This window comes from Stenella coeruleoalba (assembly GCF_951394435.1).
Source record: "Stenella coeruleoalba genome assembly, chromosome: 5".
NCBI lineage: Eukaryota > Metazoa > Chordata > Mammalia > Artiodactyla > Delphinidae > Stenella > Stenella coeruleoalba.
In genome coordinates this window covers 68,907,368-68,932,986 of record NC_137150.1, presented here as the reverse complement: position 1 = coordinate 68,932,986, position 25,619 = coordinate 68,907,368, and the positions used below count along the sequence as shown (strand labels likewise).

The window sequence follows — 25,619 nt, the reverse complement described above, 5'->3', positions numbered from 1 at the left end:
TCTCTCTTCCTTTTTTCCCCTCTAGCCCTCTTCAATCTAATCCCTGTGGGCCTGCGTGTGGTGGCCATCCAAGGGGTGAAGGCCAGCCTCTATGTGGCCATGAATGGTGAAGGCTATCTCTACAGCTCAGTAAGTACCTTGTTGTGTGTGCGTGTGTGTATGTGTGTGTGTGTGTGCGCACATAAACTGGCATGGAGAGTAATGAAGTAACCATTATTTTAGGGAAGAAAATTACAAGTTGAAGTCAATGTATATTTTCTGACCCAGTATATCAGGATTATTATGAAGATTTTATAATTTACAATGTTAAAGATCACGCTCTGTTGAGAAGGAGCTAGTAACCCTCCATGTGATACAAATTCTCTTTTTCTGTCTCACTTCTAGAGGATAATCTTTTGAATTGTACCTTTCTGTTTAATTCAAGAGGTAAAACATTTTTTCCTTTCTCCTGTTACCTCTCCTTCAAGCACAGAGGATGGTTTAGGAAGCTAAATTCTTGAATTTGTCTGGGAGTCTTCTCTGGCTTGTTGTGGAGAAAAAACCTTTCAGAATAGACTGTGTTTTTGTTTGTATTTAATAGAACTGTGTAGTACCTAATTTGTCAGATTCCTGGGATAACTGGTCACTTTAAAGACATGTGAATTGATGGAATGAGCTTTGGATTAGGGGCTGGGATATTTGAGTTTTATTTGCATTTCAACTACAATATTCCTGTGAGAAAGTGGCCTCCTCTCTTTGACTTAATTTCCAAACTTTTAAAATGAGGGTGTTGGATCTCATGTTGTCTAACATCTCTTTTGAATCTAAAACTAACAAAATTAGGTGGCATCAGTGGCTACATTATGAGCCCTGACATATTTTAAAGTAGTTAATGGTCCCACTCTCAAGATAATAATTTATGCATTGAGAGAATGCAGCTGCACTGAATCTTCTGTATGTATATAATTCCTGCTCTGTTCTAAGGGAATTGCCTATTTGTAGCTCATGACGAAATATTCTTGAAAATCATGGTTACAGATTTCCACCCTTGCTTTCTTTGATCTCACTAAATAAGACAAGGTTATTCAGGAAGTTCACTGATGCCCACTAGATTCTCAATTAATTATTGAATAGCTTTTATTAAACTTTTTCCACAATCAATTAAATGAATCTCTGGTACCCTATGCTTGCTTACTAGTAGTACCGCTGTCATTCATATTAGAATTCTTAAAGATGCCATTTTACTCTTGAACATATTCACATCTGAATATGCATTTATATATCAGATGTGTACATACACATTTTTTCAATGGTCTACTCAAAATAATACTTAAAGATAGATACATTTTGGTCAAATGGTCAAAACAATGGGCTTTCATTTTTAATGTGTCATAATTCTAACATTTCTTAATGTCCAGTTATTGTGAATCTATATTTTTAATGTGAGAATTAAAATAAGAAAAGGACAGTTATTGTTTTGAATAATTCCAGTTGGTTAAACTTTTTTAAAAAAAGTTTTGAATGCAATACAAACTAAAATATTTAGGTGATCTTAGGATAGTATTGATTTAAGAAGGTAGACTAAAGGTAGACTATATTTATATTTAGAAGGTTGTTATTCATTTTTATATTTATTTAAAAGGTAATAATTCTGGTTGTAATTCTACAAAAACAGAGTTCAGATTTCTGAACCAGAGTTCATTTCCAAAGGTCTGGGAAGAAGAAAAACACAGATTATCTGACAACAGTATTGTAGCAGGTGGCAGCTGTATAGGAGCCCGTGTGTGTTTTGTGTGTGTGTGTGTGTGTGTGTGTGTGTGTGTGTGTGTTAAGGGGGTGCAGGCAGGGAGGGGTCCCCGTTGTTGGGTGCAATCCCAAAGTTCCTGGGAGAGGAGCCTGGGTATTCAGCATGACATAACTGAACTTCATATGTGGCAGCATTTTTAGAGATACATTTTTTCTTTTTTTCTTGCTCAGAACTAGGCTTAAGATACAGGGAGCCCATAGGAGAGGTTTTAAGAAATTCTTGACTAGAGAATTTTACTGTAGGTACTTCTTTGTAAAGGATCTAACACCTTAGTAAAACCAATAATGGCCTGTTGAGTTACCTGTTTTCAGCTTTCCTCTTCACTTAAATCAAATTTGCCTCATACTAAGAATTGCAACCCTTTTCCCTGTATGGTACTGTGAGGCTACTGGAACAATTCTTCTTAATTATAAGCTGGGCCTCACTGACATTGAGCATCAGGTTCCCTACTTTCAAAATCACTCTCTTTCTGGATAGGACTAACAGTATGAAATTCTGGTTTTTAATTTTAAGCAGGGGCATAGGCCTGAAGATTTTGTTATAGGACGAAAGGGGGCCAATATCAGGAGAGACAGACCTGAAAGAGAATTGGGTATCAAGGCTTCATCACACTGGTTTTGCTGCTTGTCTGTGTGGCATGTCTCAGCAAGAGAGCACCAGTGTGGCCAGGAACCTTGCGGGGAGTTAAAAACAGGATGTTACAGGCTTTCGTGATGTGCTTTTGGTATATGTTAAGGCTTGAAGTTATTTGAAAAGCAGTTTCCTACTTGATGTTAAACAGTGTAGCTGAGCACACCAATAAGGCCCATACCTGGAATTATGGCGGGCGCAGGGGGACTGGTGGTGTGTGTCTGAAGGCAAAACCCTAGAGGTCCTAAAGAAGCTAACATAGAATCCAAGAGAAATTCTCAAATGGTATCATTTATCTAGTGGCATTCACCTTGTCTGTATTCATATTTAGGCTAGGAATTAATTCCCCAGTTACTTCTGATTCCCCCTCACCCCACCCCATTTACCAGGAGACAAAAGAGACAGTAGTAAAGACCGAGTGACTGTTAGGTAGCATAGAGCTAAAGTTTCCAGATCCATTCTGAAAATATTTTAATAGGTGAGTTTAATCCATAAGCATTTAATGAGATTGTTGATGCATCTAGATTTGTTTTTTTTTACCCTTGTAGTTTGCTTTTTATTTTGCTTCTATTTTCTTCTTCTTTATTTTCTCACATTACTGAAACATTTTCCTAGTCTATCTTTATTCTTCTGCTAGTTCATAAACGTAGGTTATAATTCTAGTGTTTTAATGATTTAGACTTTTTTAACAGACATACATATGTATATAATTTGCTAAATAATAAAACATATTATTTATTTCTGTCCTTTTTCCAAACAGCTGATAGACCTTAGTATGTTTTCTTGCTCAGTAAATACCACCACCCTTCTCACCAATTGGATTATTTACACTTTAAAATTAATATGCACAATTAGTTATTATTCTATACTAAAAGTTACATTTATCAATCTTTAAAATAATTTCTGTGCACACAGGTTTTGTTTTTGTGTTTATCAAATTCGGTCCCTCTGAGTTTACTTTTCTTCTAAACAAAATCTTCCACTGTTTTCAGTGTGTGCATCTGTAGGTGGTGAATTCCCTTCATTCTGGTATCCGTGAAAATGCCTTCCTTTCACTTTCACTCTTGAATTACAGTTCAGATAGTTATACAGTTCTTAGTAGACCTATATTTCCCCCAGCACTTTGACAATTATATTCTATTGGCTTCTGGCATGTACTGTGGACTGTGAGAAGTTTGCTGTCAGTTTAATATTCTCTCCTTTGTAGGTTATCTATATGGAAAATTTTAAGGACTTTTTCTCTTTATACTTTATGTTCTGCAAATTCACTATAATGTCTAGTTGTAAATCTAATTAAGTTATCTTGTTAGAAATTCAGAATGCACTTTCAATCCAAAGAATCAGACTTCTCTAATTCTGGAAAGTTTTAACTCTTCCCATTTACATTTTATTTCTCTGTTATACTTGCCAGTCTCTTGTGCTGATAATATTTAAATCACTTTCACTAGAAACTTGCAAATTTATCTGCTCTAGAAATGATGCCATCTGTTTAGTGATTTCAGTCACTATGCTTTAAATTTTTGGATGTTTAATGGTTTCCATTCCATATCTACCTGATCTTGATTGATTTCTTCCTGTTTTTACTATCTGGCTCTTTTTACAGAAAGTTATTAACTCATTTATCTCTCTGAGCTTTCTTATAATACTTGTTATACTTTTCCATAAAGTTAGTTTCTTTTGTAATGAATTCATGTTTCAATCGTTGATTTTGTTGGCTGTCATTTTTAGAATTAGACTGAGATTATATTAGACTTTAGAATTTGTTCTGCATGTGTTTGGAATTTTGGTCTGTAGGCCCATTTCTCTCTTTCTTTCTTCATGATCTTCTTCTTTTGAAGTCTGCCCTCAATTTCTAGCAAATTTTTGGTTGCTGCTATCCAACTTCCAGTGGTCCTAGTTTAGAATAAGATTTTAAGAGTGATTTCAAGGCTGCATCCTAGGGTAACACTGGGGTTAGGAAAGGGGGCCTGGGCAAGGGTATGGCTTGGTCTTGTTTCTCTCATTGTGAGTCTGTGTCTATCATTGCATCTTGCTTAAAATACTAGCAGCATTTTAAAAAATACAGTTGATATACAATATTATATTAGTTTCATGCAATCTACATGGTGATTTGAAATTCACATACATTAGGAATAACCACCATGGTAAGTCTAGTAACAATTTGTCTCCATACAGTTATTACAATATTATTGATCATAGTCCTTATGCTACATATTACATCTCTGTGTCTTATTATTTTATAATTAAAAGTTTGTACCTCTTAATCCCCTTCACCTACTTTGCCCAACCCTACACCCCCCCTCCCATCTGGCAACCACCGGTTTCTTCTCTGTATCTATGAATCGGTTTTCATTTTGTTTTGATTGTTTTGTTTTTTTATATTCCACAAATAAGTGAGATCATATATTGGGTTGGCCCAAAAGTTCATTCGGTTTTTCCATAGCATCTTATGGAAAAACCCAGATGAACTTTTGGGTCAACACAATAGTATTTGTCTTTCTCTGCCAGACTTATTTCACTTAGTGTAATACTGTCTAGACCCAACTATGTTGTTGGAAATTGAAAGATTTTTTTCTTTTAAATGTTCCATTGTATATATATACCACATCTTTTTTATACATTCATCTGTTGATGGACACTTAGGTTGTTTCCATATCTTGGCTATTATAAATAATGCTTCAGTGAACATTGGAGTGCATATATCTTTTTGAATCAGTGTTTTTGTTTCCTTTAGGTAAATACCAAGAAGTGAAATTGCTGGATCACATGTTCTATCTTTCATTTTTTAAGGAACCTCCATACTGTTTTTTTTATAGTGGCTGTACCAATTTACAGTCCCACCAGTAGTGCATGAGTGTTCCCTTTTCACCACATCCTCAGCAACATTTGTTATTTATTGACTTTTTGATGATAGCTATTCTGATAGGTGAGAGGTGAATTTGATCTCATTGTGGTGTTGATTTGCATTTCTCTGATGATTAGTGATGATGAGCAAGTAGCAGCATTTTTTATTTCAGCCTTTTAAGAGTTGGAGCAGGAAAATTATACCAGTCTCTCGTGTGAGCAGGTAGCCTGGCTCTGGTCCTTTATTTTACACAGAGGGCTTTTATTCCCATTGACCTGACCAGAGTGGAACTTGGGGTCACACCACCCGCTTCAGGACATGAAGCCCAGTAGGCCTGCAGCTGCCACTTGCTCAGTGCTTTGTATTTCCATTCTATAGGGATGATTAACTTGCTTTGATCCTGGTTATGTCATTTACACCTTACATTGCCAAATTCAATGTCATGAAACTTTTCTTTATTTTCTTCTAGGGCTTTTATGGTTTTAGGTCTTACATTTCAGGTTTTAATCCCTTTTGAATTAAATTTTGTGTATGATATAAGCAAATACCAGTATAGATGAGGTAGGTCAAGAAAAGGAAATTCCAGTTCAATCTTCATTAAAAAAAAGTTTCTTTGATTGATGTATTGTTGACTTACAATGTTGTATTAGTTTCAGGTGTACAGCAAAGTGATTCCGTTATACATAAATATATATATATGTATATATAGTCTTTTCAGATTCTTGTAGGCTATTATAAGATATTGAATATAGTTCCCTGTGCTATACAGTAGGTCCTGTTGTTTATCTATTTCAATGTTCACTTGTAGAGTCAACATTTCTTATCCTATTTGCTGCTGCAGTTAAGGATGTGTCACTCCATACTGTTACAACATAATATCAAAAGCATAATTCTTTGACATGGCTTTAGAATTCCATGACTAAATCTGATGCTTCAGTGAGAGCAGACAATGTCGAGATTGCAATAATATACTGACTTTATATTGAAAAACTGAGTCAAGAGTTACTGAGAGGGCTTCCCTGGTGGCGCAGTGGTTGAGAGTCTGCCTGCTGATGCAGGGGACACGGGTGCGTGCCCTGGTCCGGGAAGATCCCACATGTTGCGGAGCGGCTGGGCCCGTGAGCCATGGCCGCTGAGCCTGCGCGTCCGGAGCCTGTGCTCCGCAACAGGAGAGGCCACCACAGTGAGAGGCCCGCATACCGCAAAAAAAAAGAGTTATTGAGAAACATAGAAAGGGTCTCTGAGGAAGAAGAAAAGAGAAGGCCAATATTGAAAGTTATTGGAAGAAGACTGCTTTATACCCACAAAATGACAATAGGATATTTTTTATTTTCTCCTCTAATTTCTTTTCTTCCCCACTATCATAGATGTCCAAAATTTCTCATCACAGAGGATGAAATACAAATTTTCTCATTTTCTGCAGCCAAAAATAACTTCCACATTTTGCACTTTGGTAGGACATTTATCTGTATATTTCCTTTCTTTCTTTTGTTGGAATTATTTGTTTTCATGCCCTATCTATATAATTAGATGCAAGTTCCTTAAAGTTAGTAATCATATCTAATGTAGGTTAATATATACCATAACACTGAAAACTGCAATTCCTATGTAAAGATAGCTGTTAAAATTTTGTTGATCAGTTGATGGATGCATTTCATGCAGTTTAATTTTGACAATAATTCATTGGCCATCTGGTCTTAATGGTTGTTGTAATAATTTTCCTGATTGTAACTTTATACACTTTCCAGTTCTGTTAACTGACTCAACTTTGAAGAGGCTATGACTATTCTATGGAAACATGGAATATTTGCTAAAGGAATCTTATTGTGCATACTTCTCTGTGGTGAAGCTAATGTTGTATTGTAATTTTAAGAGCTGATGTCGTGTTTTCCTTTCTGTACTAAATATTGCTTATAAAAGAAAAAAAAGCAAAAATTGGCAAGGATATCTTCTTGGGAAGCCGCTTGGTCATTACAATTCATTTCTCACTGGAAGAGTTCTGTTCCATAATGAAAAGAAATGGCAGTTTTTTAAAACACACGTATCTAGAATAGAGGTACAAAATAGTTACCCACTCTGGAATTTGAGTTTCTCCATCAACTGACTTCCTCATGGAATGTTCCAAAATTTGAGGCATATGCAGAAATATTTCTTGGGTAATGGTATCTCTGAAAAGTCTCTAATATTGAAGGAGAGCAAGAGGGAGGGAGGGAGGAAGAGAGAAACACCTTAGCCATTAATGCCAGATGAATCACAGAGTTTTGAAGTTACTGGTGCCTGAATAGAGGGAAGTCAAAAGCCAAATTAGAGGCTTGTTCAGCAAGTAGATTGTTAAATATTCAGTTAGGGTCATTTGCATAATTTTTCCTTCCATATAATTGTGGTTTTCTTGAATTTTATAACATTTCTTTTTCATCTTAGGTTGATTTTTGGCTATAGCACCTAGAAAATAATTGCTTATTTTGCCTACTTTTTTTTTTTTTTTTGCCCTCATGTATATATATTTATTAGCTGAACTGGGTTGTTTTTAATCAACTAGAAAATATATATGTGGAATCCTGTTAGCCCAAGAATCTGGCTCTGTTGCTTGCAAATATGTGAAGTGAATTTTTGTTGCTGTTGTTGAAATTAGGTTGCCTTTCTTTAGAAAGAATCAACAGGTCATTAGTTATACGTTCAGTAAGGACTAAATGATGGTAAGCATCCATTTTTACCTTATGTTTTCAGTAGTAAGTGGTGTTGGTTTTATTCCAAGAAATTATAACTTCTGGAAAACATTAATACTTTAGCTCCTGGGCTAGCCTTAATTGTAAAAATTAATAAGAACCTGCTATATAAAAAATAAATAAAATAAAATATACTGAAAAAAGAATTAGCATATGTGTTTCCAGTAGCATTTTTCATTGAAAAGTAAAAATAGGATTAAGCTCTAAGAGCAGCACTAATGAGGACCTTTGGTTGAATCATTTGAAAATGATACTACATTTTATATTTTTTATTTCTACCTTGCCATGAGGCACATTAGGCCAACATGTAGTCATATATCCAAAATTTCTCAATTGTATTTCTTAGGTCATTAGTGAATCAGGCAGTATTAAGCAGTATTTAAGAATGAAAGCTTTAGAAATAAAACTGGGTTTGAATCACAGCTCTGTAACTTACTTCCTTGTGTCATTGGGGAAATTTGTTAACCTTCTAGACTCAGTTTCCTTATATATAAATTGGAGATAATTATGAAAATACCAGCTTCATAGGATTATAGCAAGAATTAAATGAGACAATGCGTGTAAAACCCTAGTACTGTGCCTAGTACATAGTCAATGCTCAATGTCAGCCATATGTAGTAGTAGTAGTAGTAATAGTAAAATAGTATAGTAGTAGTATTAGTAATAGTAGTAGATACATTAAATAAGATGCTCAATGTATCCTAAATCAGTTTCTTACCATCAGTTCATGAAGTTCACATAGGATAATTCTACCTGAATTTTCAGTGGTGATCCCTGGTTTGCCTAACCCACTATCTTTAGCCATCCTGGCCATGGGAGGTTGGTTGCAGAGCATCTCCCATTTAACTAGAGCCAATTAGTTTCAGGCCCAAGACTTGACTTTATCTGTTGAAGGAGAGTTGCCTTTTTTTTTTTTAAAACTGAATTTAGAGCTGAGAGGATCAAGGACTACAGCCATCTTAAAAACACAAGGAGAAATCATATCTTAGAATGATTCCAACACTCAGAGGACAGAAAGTCTCTAGGTGGAAAGATGGAGAAGTCAGTTCTTGTTCACATCCTTTGACATTGTACACGAAGACATACGTGAAGCCAGCCCTCCCTCTGAATTTTCAGTCTTAGGAGCCCATAATTACCCTTCTGTATGAACCAGTTTGGGCTGTATTTGTTTTTAACCTGCTTAACTGATAAAGTGAACCAATTTTCAGAGTGTTAAGACTTTCCGAGAAAGCTAAAGCTCCATTTGTTCCGTGTTCTCTATGTCTTTTCTGGTGAATAATTTCCCAGTGGCCTCCTTCTGAAGAGTTACGACTTTACTATTGCTCTCTGGGCCAGCCTGATTCCCAAAAGAGATTATCTGTTCTGATTCGTTCTACCTTCCCTTGCCTGTTCCCCTCCAAAACCAACATAAGAATTAGTCATTTTCATATGTAAATGTTTCTTGGGTTTGTAACAAACAAATCATCGAAAGATAAGAATCAACTTTTCTTTCCTCTTGCCCCCCCAGCATGAGCCAGTTTTTCAACTTTTGGGGACTTCTTCAAAATATCTCTTTATATAACTCCCTTGGAGGGAAGTATATTGCATAAAATAAGTGTGTAAGCCATGACTTTCATAGACTTTAGGGAGGGGAAAAGAGAAGAAATTATGAGTGCTAAATGCAGAGGGAAAATCAGTAGGTTTTCAGGTGAGATTTGAATGAAATAGAGATGCAGTGAAACAGAGAAACAGAAGCAATTCATTTTTATGACCAAGTCTGCAGATAAGTTCACGCTTTGAATAGATATCACTGAGGAAAAGAATATGAAAAAACAAAACAAAACATTGTGATAGGTGGCCAAATTAGAACAATTGTCAGGGAAGGACAGATTGCAAAGTGCTGCATTTTGAGATTTCAAGCCGACAGCCTCCTGCATTTATGGTGTACCTAAAGTTTGTTTCTGCACCACAGAATTTTAAAATCTAGTAGTTAAATTGGGGAAATGGTTTAGCTACATAGAAATGTATATGTCAAAAGTGACATATATTTCAGCTATCTCCAAATGGAAAGAAAGACATTTATTTTGAGTCCACTGAAAACGTCAGTCTCCCGTGGGGTACCTATATGTCATGGTCCATCCAGAAGAGTTCCAGTTTATGCCTGATGTCTTAGTGTAATTATTGACACCACCTGTTTGACCCTCAGAAGTGTCCTGGATTAGGGTTTGGGCAATAATTATACAGTCATGTTACACATGATTCTACATATGACTCAGTGGGTGATCTGAGGGTCAATATATGCACAAAATCTTACTGAATAATTTGAAAATTACCTGTTCTGATTTACTCCCCAAGACCAAATCTTCATGATAAATTTCTTAAGTTCACTTTCCTGTATCACCCAGTGATTGAGTTTGGCTGTGAGTAAAAAGACACCCATAACAATGATTTAAAGGGATCAAAGGTTTAAGTTTTCTCACATAACCAGAAGTCTGGAGATAGATAGTTACTGGTATTGGTTCATTGACTGGCTAAACAACCCTTGGCTAAAAGACCAAGGTTTTTACATTTATTTGGCCTTTTCCTCGTGGTACAAGATGGCTCCTGCCTCCCCAGCTAACGTGTATACATTCTGGGAAGTAAAAAAGGGGCACAGAGAAAGAGATGGTGCCTTTATCAGGAAAGAACACTTTCCCAGAAGTTTCAGCAATGTCCGTAGTGATGTCCAGTGATGACCATAGAACTGTGTCACATGGTCACCCCTAGGTGGACGGAGTGTGGGGAAATGTCTCAATTTTTTTTTTTTTAAATTTGAGCTACATATATTGCCATATTCATCAAAACCAGGGTTCTGTTAATATGATTGGGAAAATGGATATTGGGTAGACACTTGGCAACTGCCCCACTTCTCCAGGCTGAGAATATAAATGTAGATAATGTAAAACTTTAGCACAAGAGAGTCAAAGAGACAGAGAGCAACTGAACAGATTGAAGAATAGATATGCATGTGTAGTTTCTTCATTAGGTAATGTAAAATCTTTTGAATTACTATAAATATTGGTTGAAAAATTTATGAATCTCTACTAGGAAGCTAAATATTGAACTCTAGAGACTAACGGGAAGAGATCTTACCTGTAATTTTATTCAGGTCCAAATAGATTAGAATTTCCCTGGGATTTGGTGACAGAAGCTTTCTGCTTGTTGACTTTTCATGATGGATCGCTGGATATTTCCTCTGAAATTTCTCTCTATAGCTAGGGCAAAGGTGAATAAGCACTGCTACTTCAACTTCCATTCTTCTATTTCACTGGATGGGTAAAAGTTCTCTCTGTAGGAAGCTGTGAGAAGTTGTGAGGGAACTGAAAGTCACTATGGAGTGGGTTATAGCATATTGACTTGTAAGGGTATGCTTGCCTGTGGTTTCAATACAGATATTCCTGAAACTCCAGCAACTTTTCCATGCTCCCATTTAACCAATAATTTACCTATTTATTTAGTGTAGATAGTGTGGCTCACATTGTCTTAGGCACTGAAAATGAAATGAAAAACATTTCCATTGTAGTGGGAGAACAAGACGACACATAAATAAATATGGAAATTTACTATATAGGATTGGTTTTTATAAAAGAAAAAATATATTTCAGTAATAGAGAATAATAGAGAAAACTAATTTAGATAGGATTGCCATGAAACTTTCTTTAAGGAGATGATATTCATGCTAAAACCTAAAGGATGAAGCGAAAGACCAAACCAGAGGAAGTGTACTAGCAGAGGCAGAAATAAGTGCAAAACATTCATAGGAGTAAAATGTTTATAAATCTTATTGTTTCTCACACATTCTATCATAATTCTTGCACCTGAAGTGCTAATTCTAATATCTGTTCATTTTAATTTGCTCGTCTATTTGATTTAAAATATTTTTACATATTGTGTGCTGAGTACCATTTTGGGTGCTCCAGGCATGAGAGAGGAAAAGAATAAACACTGCACTTTCATACCATAATAAAAGAATGAAATTGTTAAGGGTTATAAAGGAAGGAAGCAGGGTTATAGAAACATAATACATTTATGTCTTGGCATATTTTTTTAATTTTTAAATTTACATTAATTCTCATCATGAATTTCTTTCTGTTATTTGTGCTATCCTTGTATTTTGACTCTTTTTACATTGAACCCAGGAATAAGTTGTATGTTTTTTAAAAATTTGTATGCTGTTTATTGAATTCTTTCTTTATTATTAATATTCCTAAGGGATTTCCAGGAACTTTCTCAGTAATTTCAATGAAAAGACTTTATTGGCATTATCTTAAAACCTTGAAATCTGATTAGTAGCATGTTGCCAAAAATATTTATGTTTTAAAAAGTCCACATCACGTACAAAAAGTAACTTAAAATGGATCATAAACTTAACTGTAAGAGCTAAAACTATAAAACACTTAGAAGAAAGCATAAGGCTAAATCTTCATGACCTTAGGTTAAACAGTAGTTTTAGAGATATGAAACCAAAAGCACAAGCAACACACAAAAAAATTTCATCTTAATTAAAACATTTGTGCTTCCAAGAACACAATCAAGAAAGTGAAAAAGACAACCCAGAGAAGGGGAGAAAAGTTAGCAAGTCATTTATCTGGTAAGGAATGTGTATCTAGAATATATAAATAACTCATAGAACTAAAAATGAAAAGACAAAAGTGTACAAAGGATTTGAATAGACATATTTCCAAAGGAGATATACAAATAGTTAAGAGCCACATGAAAAGATGTTCAACACCATTAGCCATCAAGGAAATGCAAATCAAAAACCACAAGGACTCACCACTTCACACCCACTAAGATGGCTTTATTAAAAAAGATAATAACAAGTACAGGTGAGGATATGGAGAAGTTGGAACCCTTATATACTGCTAACGGGAATCTAAAATGCCATAGCCACTTTGGAAAATAGTCTACCAGTTCTGCAAAAGGTTAAAGATAGAGTTACCATATGACCCAGCAATTTCACTACTAGGTATATACCCAAGAGAAATGAAAACGTAGGTCCACACAAAAACTTTTCTATATTAATATTCATAGCAGCATTATTTAAAATAGCCAAAAGTGGAAATAACCCAAATGTCCATCAACTAACGAATGGATAAGGTGTGGCACATTTATTCAATATAATATTATTTAGCAATAAAAGAGAGTGCTGAGGCATGCTACAACATGTATGAATCGTGGCAACAGTATGTTAAATGAAAGAAACCAGTCACAAAAGACAACATATGGTATAATTCCATTTATATGTCCAGAATAGACAACTCTATAGAGACAGGAAGTTGATTAATGATTATGCTGTGATAAATGGGAACAGACTGCTACTAAAGGGTGGGAGTTTGCTTTTTGGGGTAATGAAAAAACTACAGTTGATTGTGATGATGGTTGTACAGCTCTGTCAATATACTAAAAACCATTGAATTATACACTTTGAATGGGTAAACTGTATGGTATGTGAATTATATCTCAATAGTGCTATTATTAAAAAGTTAATTCTATTTAAAATATCAATTTAATCATGATTTAATGGAGATTAAAAAGTAAATAAGATCATTTTCCCCTAATGGATTCCATACACATTAATTGAATTGTATTTTTTGTTTGTTTAAAGTAACACAAAGGTATGAATTTCCTCACAGCTGGAGGGGCGTGACAGAACTTTAATACTCTGGTGCAAAAAGTGGAAAAAGGAGGACGAGCAGAGTAGAATTTGTTTTCATTGTGAAGATGTGTCCTACAACTGTAAACACCATTGATTTTGACCACAAAATACTAGCTATGAGAGAAGAGTTTTTATAATAAGATTAATATTTGCTGTGACATTTTAATTTACTTACTGAGCTTGGACCTTTAAATTATTACTGTCAGGGCTCTAAAAATTTATACCTGCCTGTTCATGTGGTGATACTTTTGGAGGTATATGTTTAAATCACAGAATATATATATATATATTCCCTCTTTGGCTCAATTTAAAAATGTTTCGTGAGGAAATCTTGAATATTTTGTACCTTAAAATTGCATCTTGGAATATACAAGCAGCTCATGCAACTCAATATCCAAAAAACAAACAACCCAATCCAAAAATGGGCAGAAGACCTAAATAGACATTTCTCCAAAGAAGATACACAGATTGCCAACAAACACATGAAAGGGTGCTCAACATCACTAATCATTAGAGAAATGCAAATTAAAACTACAACGAGGTATCACCTCACACGAGTCAGAATGGCCATCATCAAAAAATCTACAAACAATCAATGTTGGAGAGGGTGTGGAGAAAAGGGAACCCTCTTGCGCTGTTGGTGGGAACGTAAATTGATACAGCCACTATGGAGAACAGTATGGAGGTTCCTTAAAAACTAAAAATAGAACTACCATACGACCCAGCAATCCCACTACTGGGCATATACCCTGAGAAAACCATAATTCAAAAAGAGTCATGTACCACAATGTTCATTGCAGCTCTATTTACAATAGCCAGGACATGGAAGCAACCTAAGTGTCCATCAACAGATGAATGGTTACAGAAGATGTGGCACATATATACAATGGAATATTATTCAGTCTTAAAAAGAAACAAAATTGAGTTATTTGGAGTGAGGTGGATGGACCTAGAGTCTGTCATACAGAGTGAAATAAGTCATAAAGAGAAAAATGAATATCATATGCTAACACATATATATGGAATCTGAAAAAAAAAAAGGTTCTGAAGAACCTAGGGGCGGGACAGGAATAAAGACGCAGTCGTAGAGAATGGCCTTGAGGACACCGGGAGGGGGAAGGGTAAGCTGGGACAAAGTGAGAGAGTGGCATGGACAATGGACATATATACACTACCAAATGTAAAACCGATAGCTAGTGGGAAGCAGCCACATAGCACAGGGAGATCACCTCAGTGCTTTGTGACCACCTAGAGGGATGGATAGGGAGGGTGGGAAGGAGATGTAAGTGGGAGGAGATATGGGAATATATGTATAGATGTAGCTGATTCACTTTGTTACAAAGCAGAAACTAACACACCATTGTAAAGCAATTATACTCCAATAAAGATGTTAAAAAAAAAAAGGAAAGAAATATGTGCCATGCTAACGCTAATCAAAAAAAATTATTTTATTGAAGTATAGTTGATTTACAGTGTTGTGTTAATTTCTGCTGTACAGCAAAATAATTGTTTTATATATATATATATATATATATATATATACATTCTTTTTCATATTCTTTTCCATTATGGTTTATCACAGGAAGGTTTAGTTTTTTGTTTTGGGGGGTATTTTTGGCATGCGGCATCTTAGTTCCCCAACCAGGGATCGAACCTGTGCCCCCTGCAGTGGAAAAGCAGAGTCTTAACCAGTGGACTGCCAGGGAAGTCCCCAAGGTTTAGTATTTTTTAAAGCCTTATTTAGCTTGAACTTTCCTTTGATATTTTGAGTTGTCTGTTTTGCCGTTAGATCTGCCAGTGTCACTTACCCTCCAACTTGGTTTAACATTATATTCGTTTTGAGTGCTCGGGTGATATGTGAGGTACTATATGATTGGGAGGGCTGCAAATTGGTTTCTGGGTTTTTTTTCTCAGAGTTTACTTGTATGCCTTTCTAATGCCTGATTTTTAATATAGGTATTGTCAAGGTGTGGTTTTTATTCTTGAAAAATTTTAATGTATCTGCTAATTCATTATCCCAAGAGTAATTTGGCATTATTATAATAATGTAAACTATACATAGATATGGAGTATTGAGTAGTAGATTATTATAATAAGGATACCTTTCTTAAGACTTTTTAACTGTGTTTCCTGGTTCTCATTCTCAAATCCATACTTACAAACAGGCTATGTTTTTGGTGCCTTATTATTTACAAAATGAAGAGACACAGGCAGAGTCCTCGCTAAGATGTATTATGTGAGAATGGAAAATGGAGTTGTATAGCCCTTAAGTCTCAAGTGAAAAATGCAGAGGGAAGTAATTGGCCACATCCCAAACTCTTTAGAGAGGCTGATCCAGTAGTCCAAAATGGAAAATGAAGTTTCCAAAAAAACATTCCCCAAAGACGCATGATTCATTTTGTGTGGCAATAAATATAACTCTTTGAACACTGTTAGTTATTTGGCTAGTTTACTGGAGTCCAAGTGTACCTATCTCTGCATATCAACTTCTCAAAAACTCTTAAAGCCCATCCCAAGTGTTTCCCCTGAAAATCAGCTGTTTGTTGTTGTTGCTGTTATTTTAATTATCTTTGTAGTATCGAAAGATCTTCCGAATCTACCAGTTCTATCTATGCTGTCTAGCACTGTGCCCACTCTGGCTTTATTTTTATGGGCCCTCAGTTAATGAGTGATCATAGAAGTCAGCTACACTAAATCAGTGGCTCCTTTCCTAATATTCACAAAAATTAGAACCCGATTACTGCTGAAACATCTCTAAGAGTGAGGGCTTTATTACCTGAATCGTACACTGGAGATGACCGTTAGTATCATCTTCTTCTTTTTTTTTTTTTTTTTTTTGCGGTACGCCGGCCTCTCACCGCTGTGGCCTCTCCCGTTGCGGAGCACAGGCTCCGGACGCGCAGGCTCAGCGGCCATGGCTCACGGGCCCAGCCCCTCCGCGGCATGTGGGATCCTCTCGGACCGGGGCACGAACCCGTGTCCCCTGCATCGGCCGGCGGACTCTCAACCACTGCGCCACCAGGGAAGCCCAGTCATCTTCTTTTTACTGTGCCATTTTTGGTTCTAGTCCTGCAATGTGGAGTCACAGAGAATGTGTTAATTGCTTAGTAGCACTCGGCACATGGTGAGTGTTCTAAAGCTGTTGACTGTTGTGATGATCAAATGAGTTTTTCCACCTCTGTGTCCATTTTATCTCCATCTCAGTCGTTATCCATATATCTATCTACGTATCTGGGTATCTATCTATTTATTTATCTTCCATTACTTAGAATGATGACTGACACCCAGTAAGGGCTTTAAATTATTTAAATTATAAAGGGCAAAAATTATTATATATATAATATATATATATTTCTTTCTCACGTGATGTTTTCAACTATTTGGTGAACACAAATATTATAGGAAGTGATCATGGTTTTCATGAGAACATTAACCAGTTCCATTTCTTTCTCAAGGAAGTTAATAAATACTATTTATTAAATAAAGTAACGAGCAATAGAATCATTAATTTTGTAAATTGAAGGAAAGCTATAAATAATTTGGTTCAATTCCTCCTTTTTTCAGATTAGAAAATAGAAATTTAGCCTGAACTTTTTTTCATCCCTTTATTACTCAGAGCTCACTCTTTTTGTTTATACTGTATATCTCTCCTGAAGTGTGATATTATAATCTGTGCAAGTGATATTTTATTAGTTTCTGCCCTGGTTTAGCCGTTGCTGAATACTAGTTGACTCTCTGGGACCAGCAAGAAACCATTCATGGTCAGGAAGTATTGGTCAGCAATACAGGGCTGGGGGAATTAAAATTCATTCACTTGCCTCTTAGAAATATCTGTTTAAGAAATTCTTTGATATTGATTTACTTTCAAGCATTGATTACTTTTCTCCCTGAAGGTAACAGTTTTATGATCATTCTACTGGTCTCTAACAATGGCTTACCTGATTTACTGATACGTAAAAAGCCTACAGAAATGTATTTTTTCATTGACTTTATACTTGCCCAGAAACAGCATTGGTCTTTATTATGTTTCAATGGGTGACGTGAATTAGATCCATAATAAGCTGAATCCACGCTAAATACAGCTGTAATGTAGGGGAACCAAGATGGTATTCCTGGCAGCGTTCTCATTATATGTGCTTTACTTCCATTTGGTAGTCATTTCTGTAAGTTCCAAGGAAATTTCCTGCTATGAAAGGTTTTCTCTTACTGACATTGGCTAAAGAGACATTAGACCCTTATTAGATGTGTGTTTTGCCTTTGCTAATTCTTTTCCCCTGAGCCAGCCCCAGCCTTCTTTCAATAGGGTTTGCTTTGCTTCCCATTACATTACATTCCAAACAAATCCCTACTTTGTATTCGCACTTGTTCCACTTATCACCAAAGCCTTCTGATAGCTCAATTTATATCTAATTTTTCCTCCATTTATCTACCAAAGCCCCTTTTCTAGAATGTCTCACTTTATGTTACACAGAAGGTATTTCCTTGGCCAGATCTTTGGTGGTCAACAGGATGCCTCTCAGAAAAATATGCCCTTTCTCCCTCATTGGAGAGTCAGAACCTCCAACTCTTCTCCATTGGGGGTTGAGGCATATTTCTATATGAACCTGATAGAGGTTATGGGAATCAGTAGGTTAATAAGGCTTCTATAATGGATCAATCTGTGCAGGAGTTTCCAACTTACTTTTCTTCTTCCATATGATAGAGACCATATAAACAAAAACCTTCATCCAGAAAATGTTTCTGCCTGTGCATTTTTGTGTGCATTGTTTTTATTTATATTCAAGCAACTTTCATGCTTGTCGTGTGATGAGATCCACATAAAAACTCCAGAGAGGTTGATCAGACCAGTGTAATTATCACTATATTATAAATATGGAAAATTACTCAAAGGTGATAGGAATCATTAATACCAGTGTCCAATCTAAGATTTCCCTTCCTTACTTGAAAAATGAATATTCCTTTGCTTGCAGTAGTAAAGGATTTCTATTTAAGAATGTTAACTTCTTTGTTTATTTTCCATTTGAGACAGAATATTGGTTATGGTGTGTCTGGAAGGGTAAAGACTGCTTTGAAGATGTGAGAACTGGGAATAGAGAGTTTGGCTGGGAAGTGGAGAGGGAGGCAGTCAGAGAATGGGCATCTCAACCTGTATTTCTGAGAAGGAAAAGAAAAAACAAAAGAATCATCTGTCTGCTTAAAATTTCTTTTATATTTAGCCTTTTAAGTTTGTATGAGAATTAAGTGTGTTAAATTTACTTTTTTTATTTTGGTATCTTGTAGTGGTGCCTACCATCCTAAGCATCAAGATATGGTATACAAGAGGGCCAACAGGACACAGTATTATACTCTTGTGCAAAATGATTCAGGGATTCTATTTAAAGTAGTTGAGCATCTGTGAGTCTCTGCTTAATGTGTTTATATGCTCCTTGTTTTCTTTCTTCCATTTCCATCTTTCCATTCTCCTTTTTCCTCTCCCTCCATCCTTCCCTCCTTTTCTCCTTTTCTCTCTCTCTGTTTATCTCTCTCCATCCCTCCCTCCAACCCTTCCTTCTTTCTTATTTTTTTTTGGTATAATCTTTATTTAACAGACATTCATTAAACATGTGCTATATACAAAGTGAGGTAAATGCTTTAGATGCCTGTAATACAAAGAAGGATATAGAACTTATGCTTTCAAAGGAGCTTATAGGCTGTCGGAGTAGGTGGTAATACAAAAATCAAGGCATTCAGGGTGGAATCTGCCGAAGTTCTGAGTACAGAATAAGCAATATTGTAGATATTCTAAGTGCAATACTGAGGTCATGGAATGGAGAGGATATTTTAAAATCTTGTCCTGAAAATATATTTCATATCAGTAAGACCTAGTGATTTGCATCCAGGAAAATACTGGCCACTGTGACCTGTTCTAAATCATATTAAAGATTCTATTGTCATATCACATAAAGTAGGTATATGTGATAATATATATCACATCTTTTAATATTAGAAATTACTATGTACAAATGGAGTTGAATGAGAAATTGACTACTCTAGGTCCCTTAATTAAGATCTCCTGTTGCCTCCTTCCTATGCAGGAGAGCAAACTGGTAGTAAGATAGATAACAGATACTCTATTTTGTAAGACCTATGAGCAACTGGGTGCTTGCCACGGTTGCTTACTCAAACTTGCAGAGACTATCCCACATTTGTATTTATGTGTGGAGAGGGAAAGTGATAATTTCAGGGAATAATGGAGAGGTCACACGAGGAGGGGACAAGTGAAAGCAAAGTCATTTTTTAATGCCCAGTAGGAAATGTAGAAAGCTTGGGGATAAACCTTTTGCAGGCACAAATGTGTCAAAAAGCTGTGGAGGGTTTATACTGTGCAAGATCCCTTAGATATGTGTGTTTTGGATCTACAGCTATTGCTTTGGGGCCATTGAGTAGGAATAATAGCTCTATCCAATTTAACAACCCCTCAAGTTCTCACAGTATTAAATGAAAATGATGATAATAATTATTTAGTAATCATATTTGAATGCTTACTACATGTTTGGACTCTATAAATTTATTGATTCAATCTTCATGGCGACCCCCTAAATTATGTCCTAGCATTATCTTCCTTGGACAGGTGGGAAAATAAAGATGAAGTGATTTACTCAAGATTACCCATATGGGAGATGAAGCTATTAACTCTATTAAATACTGAGTCTCTAATAATAAGAAAATGTCAATATTTATTTACATGTGGTGCTTGGTAGTTTCAAAGAGCTTTGACATCCACCATGAGGTATATTAAGTCAGGTTATTTATCCTTTTTTAAGAGGTAAGGCATTTAACTTCAGGTCTATTTACTCCAAAACCTAAGCAGAATTCACTCTACTCTGAAGTCTATTCATAATTTAAACCTACATAGATGTGTCTAATTTTAGACAAATTTCCAATCAGATTGGCTAAAATGTAATAGTTTCTTATGCTTGGGAATGTACATTTTAGTCTCTTAGTAATTATCTTATGCATTATACAATCTTCACTGGAGTTACCAGATAAATGAGATGTCACTGCACTTAACAGCAAGGATCACTGCTGCTAGCTTTCGATTGGTTTCATCTGTTGCTGGGAGGAGTTGCCATCTCTCAGCAGCTGCCAGCCAGGCAGGCATTTCTGATGGAGCTGAGCCCAGGTTGACAGTAGCTAGAAAAGGAACGTGTCCTAACCTGGCAAGGACATCCTTCCAGTCAGTGTTTTTGTCCACCAGGCTGACAGAATCCCCAGTTTTGATGCATTTCATTGCTTTTCTTGAAGCCCATTTTTGTCCTTTTTTCTTTCTTTTCCTTGCTTAAATTTGTTTAGTTGCTGACAGACCATATTCATGCACTGTACAAAAGAATAAGTAAATTCCAATTAGCATCTGAAATGCAGGAGAACTTGGTTCCAGCTCTAGTGGGAGAATGATATATTGTTTGATTAAAAGAAGGAAGAGCCATTTCTTCTAAATAAGGCACATCATTTTCCTGGCAATTACAAAAGGGAGCTTTAAACGCCCTCTTTAGGATTTTGATGAAAGAATGAGAATTGTTCTATTTGGATGGCTTCCCCTGTTAAAATCCTGTTTATATACAAGGTGACTGAAATAGATGCTGGGGAAAGAAAAGCATTATGTTTGTTCTTCCCCTTCTTGACTTTACATATCATTAGCTGTCTGCCTGGAATGTTCTACACCCTGTTTATTAACTCTTCTTCACCCCTTAAGGTCAGGCTCCAATGCAAGACTGATGGTGAAACTTTCCACATGCACCTCTATTCACTCCCTTCTTTGTGTCCTCAAAATGCTTCAGTTATATTCCTGTTTTGGGACTTCCCATAGCAAACTGTCCTTTTTTTTTTTTTTTTTAATGTGAACTATAGTTTTCATTTCTTTATTTACATGTGGTATTTTCATTTTGCCAACTGTCTTTATAGTCACTCTTCTTGGCCATTTCCATTACTAAGTTCTTGTATGTCTAAATGTTCAAGGACCACATTTTATGCACTTTTGAATTCTTAGCACCTAGTACTGTGTCTGGACCTAGTAGACACCAGTCCCTAACCTCCCAGTACCAACCCCAAGATGTTTAGTAAATCAACAAATGCACACTGTGGTGCAACATTCTCCTCAATCTTCAAACAGCTCCATTCAGGAGTCTCAAAAGCCAGGCTTATGAGAACTAAAAACATATTTATGTCTTTGACCCCTGAAATATATTAACTGCCTCCAATCATACCCCCGTGTGGAGGGATTTGAGTGTTCTCTAATTACAGAATCTGGGAAATGGAGCACTGTCTGTCTAAACTGGAAGGGACGTCAGAGTGTCAGTGGGCCCACGTGCTCTTTGACCGATGTAGAAAAGAAGGCCTGTAGGGGAGACGCCATCTGCCCAAGGCCACCACCCAGAAGGCTGGTGGCTGAGCTGCGCTTCAGACCCTAGTGAGCATTCTGTTAGGTTGTTACATGCACTTGGCATGTAACGCTGAAGGCAGCTTTGTGATTCTGACATTGAAATTAAGTCCTCCCAGTAAGGAAATATCCAGTAGGATCAATATAATATCATGGCACATTGGAAGGTACCTTAGTCTTGGAGCTGGAAGAGTTGAGTTCAAATACTGATTAAGTGCTTTGTGCCTTGACCACTGAGCCAAGGATTCTATTTAAAACTTTATGGGACATTCTAGTCATTCTCGTTGTCTAGAGTCTCCCCTACTCTCCTCAGATTGTAAACTCATCAGGGAATGTTTACTTTAATAAGGATTTATTGAGCATTTACAGTGTGTCAGCACTGTTAAGACCTCATAATAAGATTATATCATATTTTGCGTAATACCTAAAGCAAAATTAAGCATACAATGTGGATTTGAGGAATTATTGTACACTTATTACATGTTTCCATGTAAGTAATAATGGTGCCGGACACCTTTCAGCCTTATATTCAAGAGAAGAGTGAATTCCCTCATTTTTTATGCAATATACATTAGGAAGGAAAAAGGACAGGGATATTTAAAATATATGAAAGAATAAGCTCTGTCCTCAAGAACTATAGAAGCATACATTTACAACCAACCCATTTATATGGTAATCACAAGCCATTCTCACCCAGAATTTCTCAGAGACATGAATCCAGTTTGAATTTACAGGGTGTAGTCAAAAGTGATACTGTGTTAGCTATAAATTTCCTCCTATTGATGGGAGCAGGAAAGCTGTTCCTATATCTTGGGCTTTCCTTAGCCTGAAGTAATCTTCTTCAATTTCTTCTGCCTGTCCAAAACCCAAGAAAAAACGACCTCATTTGTGAAGCATTGTTTTGAATCCTCACCAGATAGAAGTATATGTTCCTCTTTCATGCTCCCATCCCTGTATTGTGGTCCTTAGTCATCTTCATTTTTCATTTATTTGTGTGTCTGGTTAATTATAAACTCCCTGAGATCAAGGGACAGGTTTTTTTCTTCATCTTGCTAAATCATCTAATTCAGTATCTTGCAAATAACAGTGCTAAATAATTGGGAAATGAATAAATGAGGAAAATGAGTGAATAAAGTCAAAAGAGTATTAGTGATTTATTCAATAACGATTTCTGGAATGACTACTAAGCATTGGTGTGCCATGCACTGTATTCAATCTTGGGTGGACATAGCATGGTGAACTTTTATCTGCTGCCTGGCACTGATGGGCTAAGTTATAATAGCATATAAATACCCTCTCAGGATTAAACAATATGTATCTAGAAAGCAGGGATGCTACCATTTTGAGAATGTATGAAAAATCTGCGGCTCTTAAAAATTTAACAGTCTTTGGGGGCTTCCCTGGTGGCGCAGTGGTTGAGAGTCCGCCTGCCGATGCAGGGGACACGGGTTCGTGCCCCGGTCCGGGAAGACCCCACATGTCGCGGAGCGGCTGGGCCCGTGAGCCATGGCCGCTGACCCTGCGCGTCCGGAGCCTGTGCTCCGCAACGGGAGAGGCCACAACAGTGAGAGGCCCGCGTACCGCCAAAAAAAAAAAAACAAAAAATTTAACAGTCTTTGAAATATAGAAGTGAACTTTTGAGAAATACAGTGGGCATAAAGAAAACAGTGTGACTCTGCTATCAGAGCCTAACAGATATTAGATATATGAATTGTATCAAAACAGGACTGCTGATTTGGGGGATGCTAGAGATTCTATTTTGGTCTCAAAACGGCTCCTTTATGGGCTTATCCAAACTATTTCTTACTTGAAATCCTCTGGTTTATAATCTGTTTCTCCTCCCCACCCCCCTCCACAAATGAGTATTCTGAGGATTAATTGCTGTAGAGTACTTTGCAAATGAAAGGTCTATATAAATTCTAAGTGGTGGTGTTATCATGTGGGTGATGTGCCAGTGAAATATTGACAAAAGCCCCTGTTTGCTAAAGCCTGCATTGATGTATTAAACTCCAGCTGTAGAACAGTACCTCTGGGGAGCCTCATACTTTCTTTTCTTTAGATACGTGAATTGGCAATTAAAAATAATTATATTGCAGCACTGCTTGTGATGCCAGTCAAGAAATCCACATTGAACAACGTGGGATGTTGTCTTTGAGCTTCAGTTACCAAAGAGTACACTTCTCTCTTCCCTCTTCAAAGTATTGCATGTCAGCCAGTCTAGCAATTCAAAATACTGTTTTCTTTTTTCTTTAAACAGTTTTTGCTTTTAACATATCTTCAGAAAACTGAATGAAAGAGGTTAGGCTATCTCATTCTGGGGCATTCTGCTGACTACCGGGATTTTATTCTGTTTGTAAACCTGTGTGTAAGCCTGGGTTTGGGCTAAAGGTGTTCAGGAATAATGATACCAGTGCAAATGAGATAAGAGGATTAGACTGTACCACTCCAATACTCCATCATCTTCTCTTCTGAAATGTAAGGTTGGGACTTTAAAGATCTTTTCTTTTGATTTCAAATTTGAAGGTATCAAATTTGGATACAATTTCTTAAGGGATTGTAAAAGTTTCCTACAAAAATATAGATTACTTGTGTGTGTTAGCTTTGTGAAGAACAATTATTTCATTCATTATGAAGGCATAACAATGTTCTTTATAAAAAACTAAATAATCTATGAAACTAAAAAAGATAAATATTAATCTATTTTGAGATTTTCCTTATTAAATCATGACAGTTTTTGAAGATTTGGTTTAAAAATAGAATGAAATATTTGTATTGCAGTGTTTTGTTTTCTTTTTTCTTTTTTTTTTGCGGTATGCAGGCCTCTCACTGCCATGGCCTCTCCCGTTGCAGAGCGCAGGCTCAGCGGCCATGGCTCACGGGCCTATCCGCTCCGCGGCATGTGGGCTCTTCCCGGACCGAAGCACGAACCCGTGTCCCCTGCATCGGCAGGCGGACTCTCAACCACTGCGCCACCAGGGAAGCCCTGCAGTGTTTTTATAAACCAGACCTGTATTGGATATATTGGAATGGCTGTCAAATATGGGAATGTTTGTGATAAAAATAGTCTGTGTTTAAACTCTTGATTCTGACAGTCTTTCAGGGATGAAATGATTTGATTTGATATGAGATTGACTATTATTTAAAGAGCAAGTTTAAATTTGCCTTGAAAAAGATTCCATCAAACAGCCATTCTGGGTTGTTATATTTTGCTGTAGTTTTCTGTCAGGGGAGAAATATAGACCTTAATCTGATCCGTTCATATTTGGATATTCTGTCTTTGAATTCTTCTTAAGTTTAACATATTTTCTTTTTTTGAGGTCTTATCTGTTCTGCAAGAGAGATGGCGTCTGAAGCCTGTACAGTCATAAGGCAGTGATTACAGTTGGGTGAGGCCTGGAGATGTCTGGTATACAATTGATGCCAAAAGGTTTTCAAAGGTCATGATGATCTAGTAACATAAATGTTGATAAAATTTTCACCTTGTTTTGTAGTGGACAGATAAGTGAACCAGGAGTGAGGAGATCTGATTTCTAGTTGCA

The 25,619-nt window shown here is 36.4% G+C and overlaps 1 protein-coding gene across 15 annotated transcripts in view; it reads left to right on the top strand.

Moving 5' to 3' along the window:
* The window catches only part of FGF12 (fibroblast growth factor 12), a 600,565-nt gene that overhangs the window by 434,492 nt on the left and 140,454 nt on the right, over nt 1–25,619 (top strand). For all 15 annotated transcript variants that reach the window (XM_079922232.1, XM_079922228.1, XM_079922237.1 and 12 more), the window contains one exon: nt 26–129. In XM_079922232.1, the coding sequence (XP_079778358.1) occupies nt 26–129 (104 nt within the window). The remainder of the gene's footprint in view (nt 1–25; nt 130–25,619) is intronic.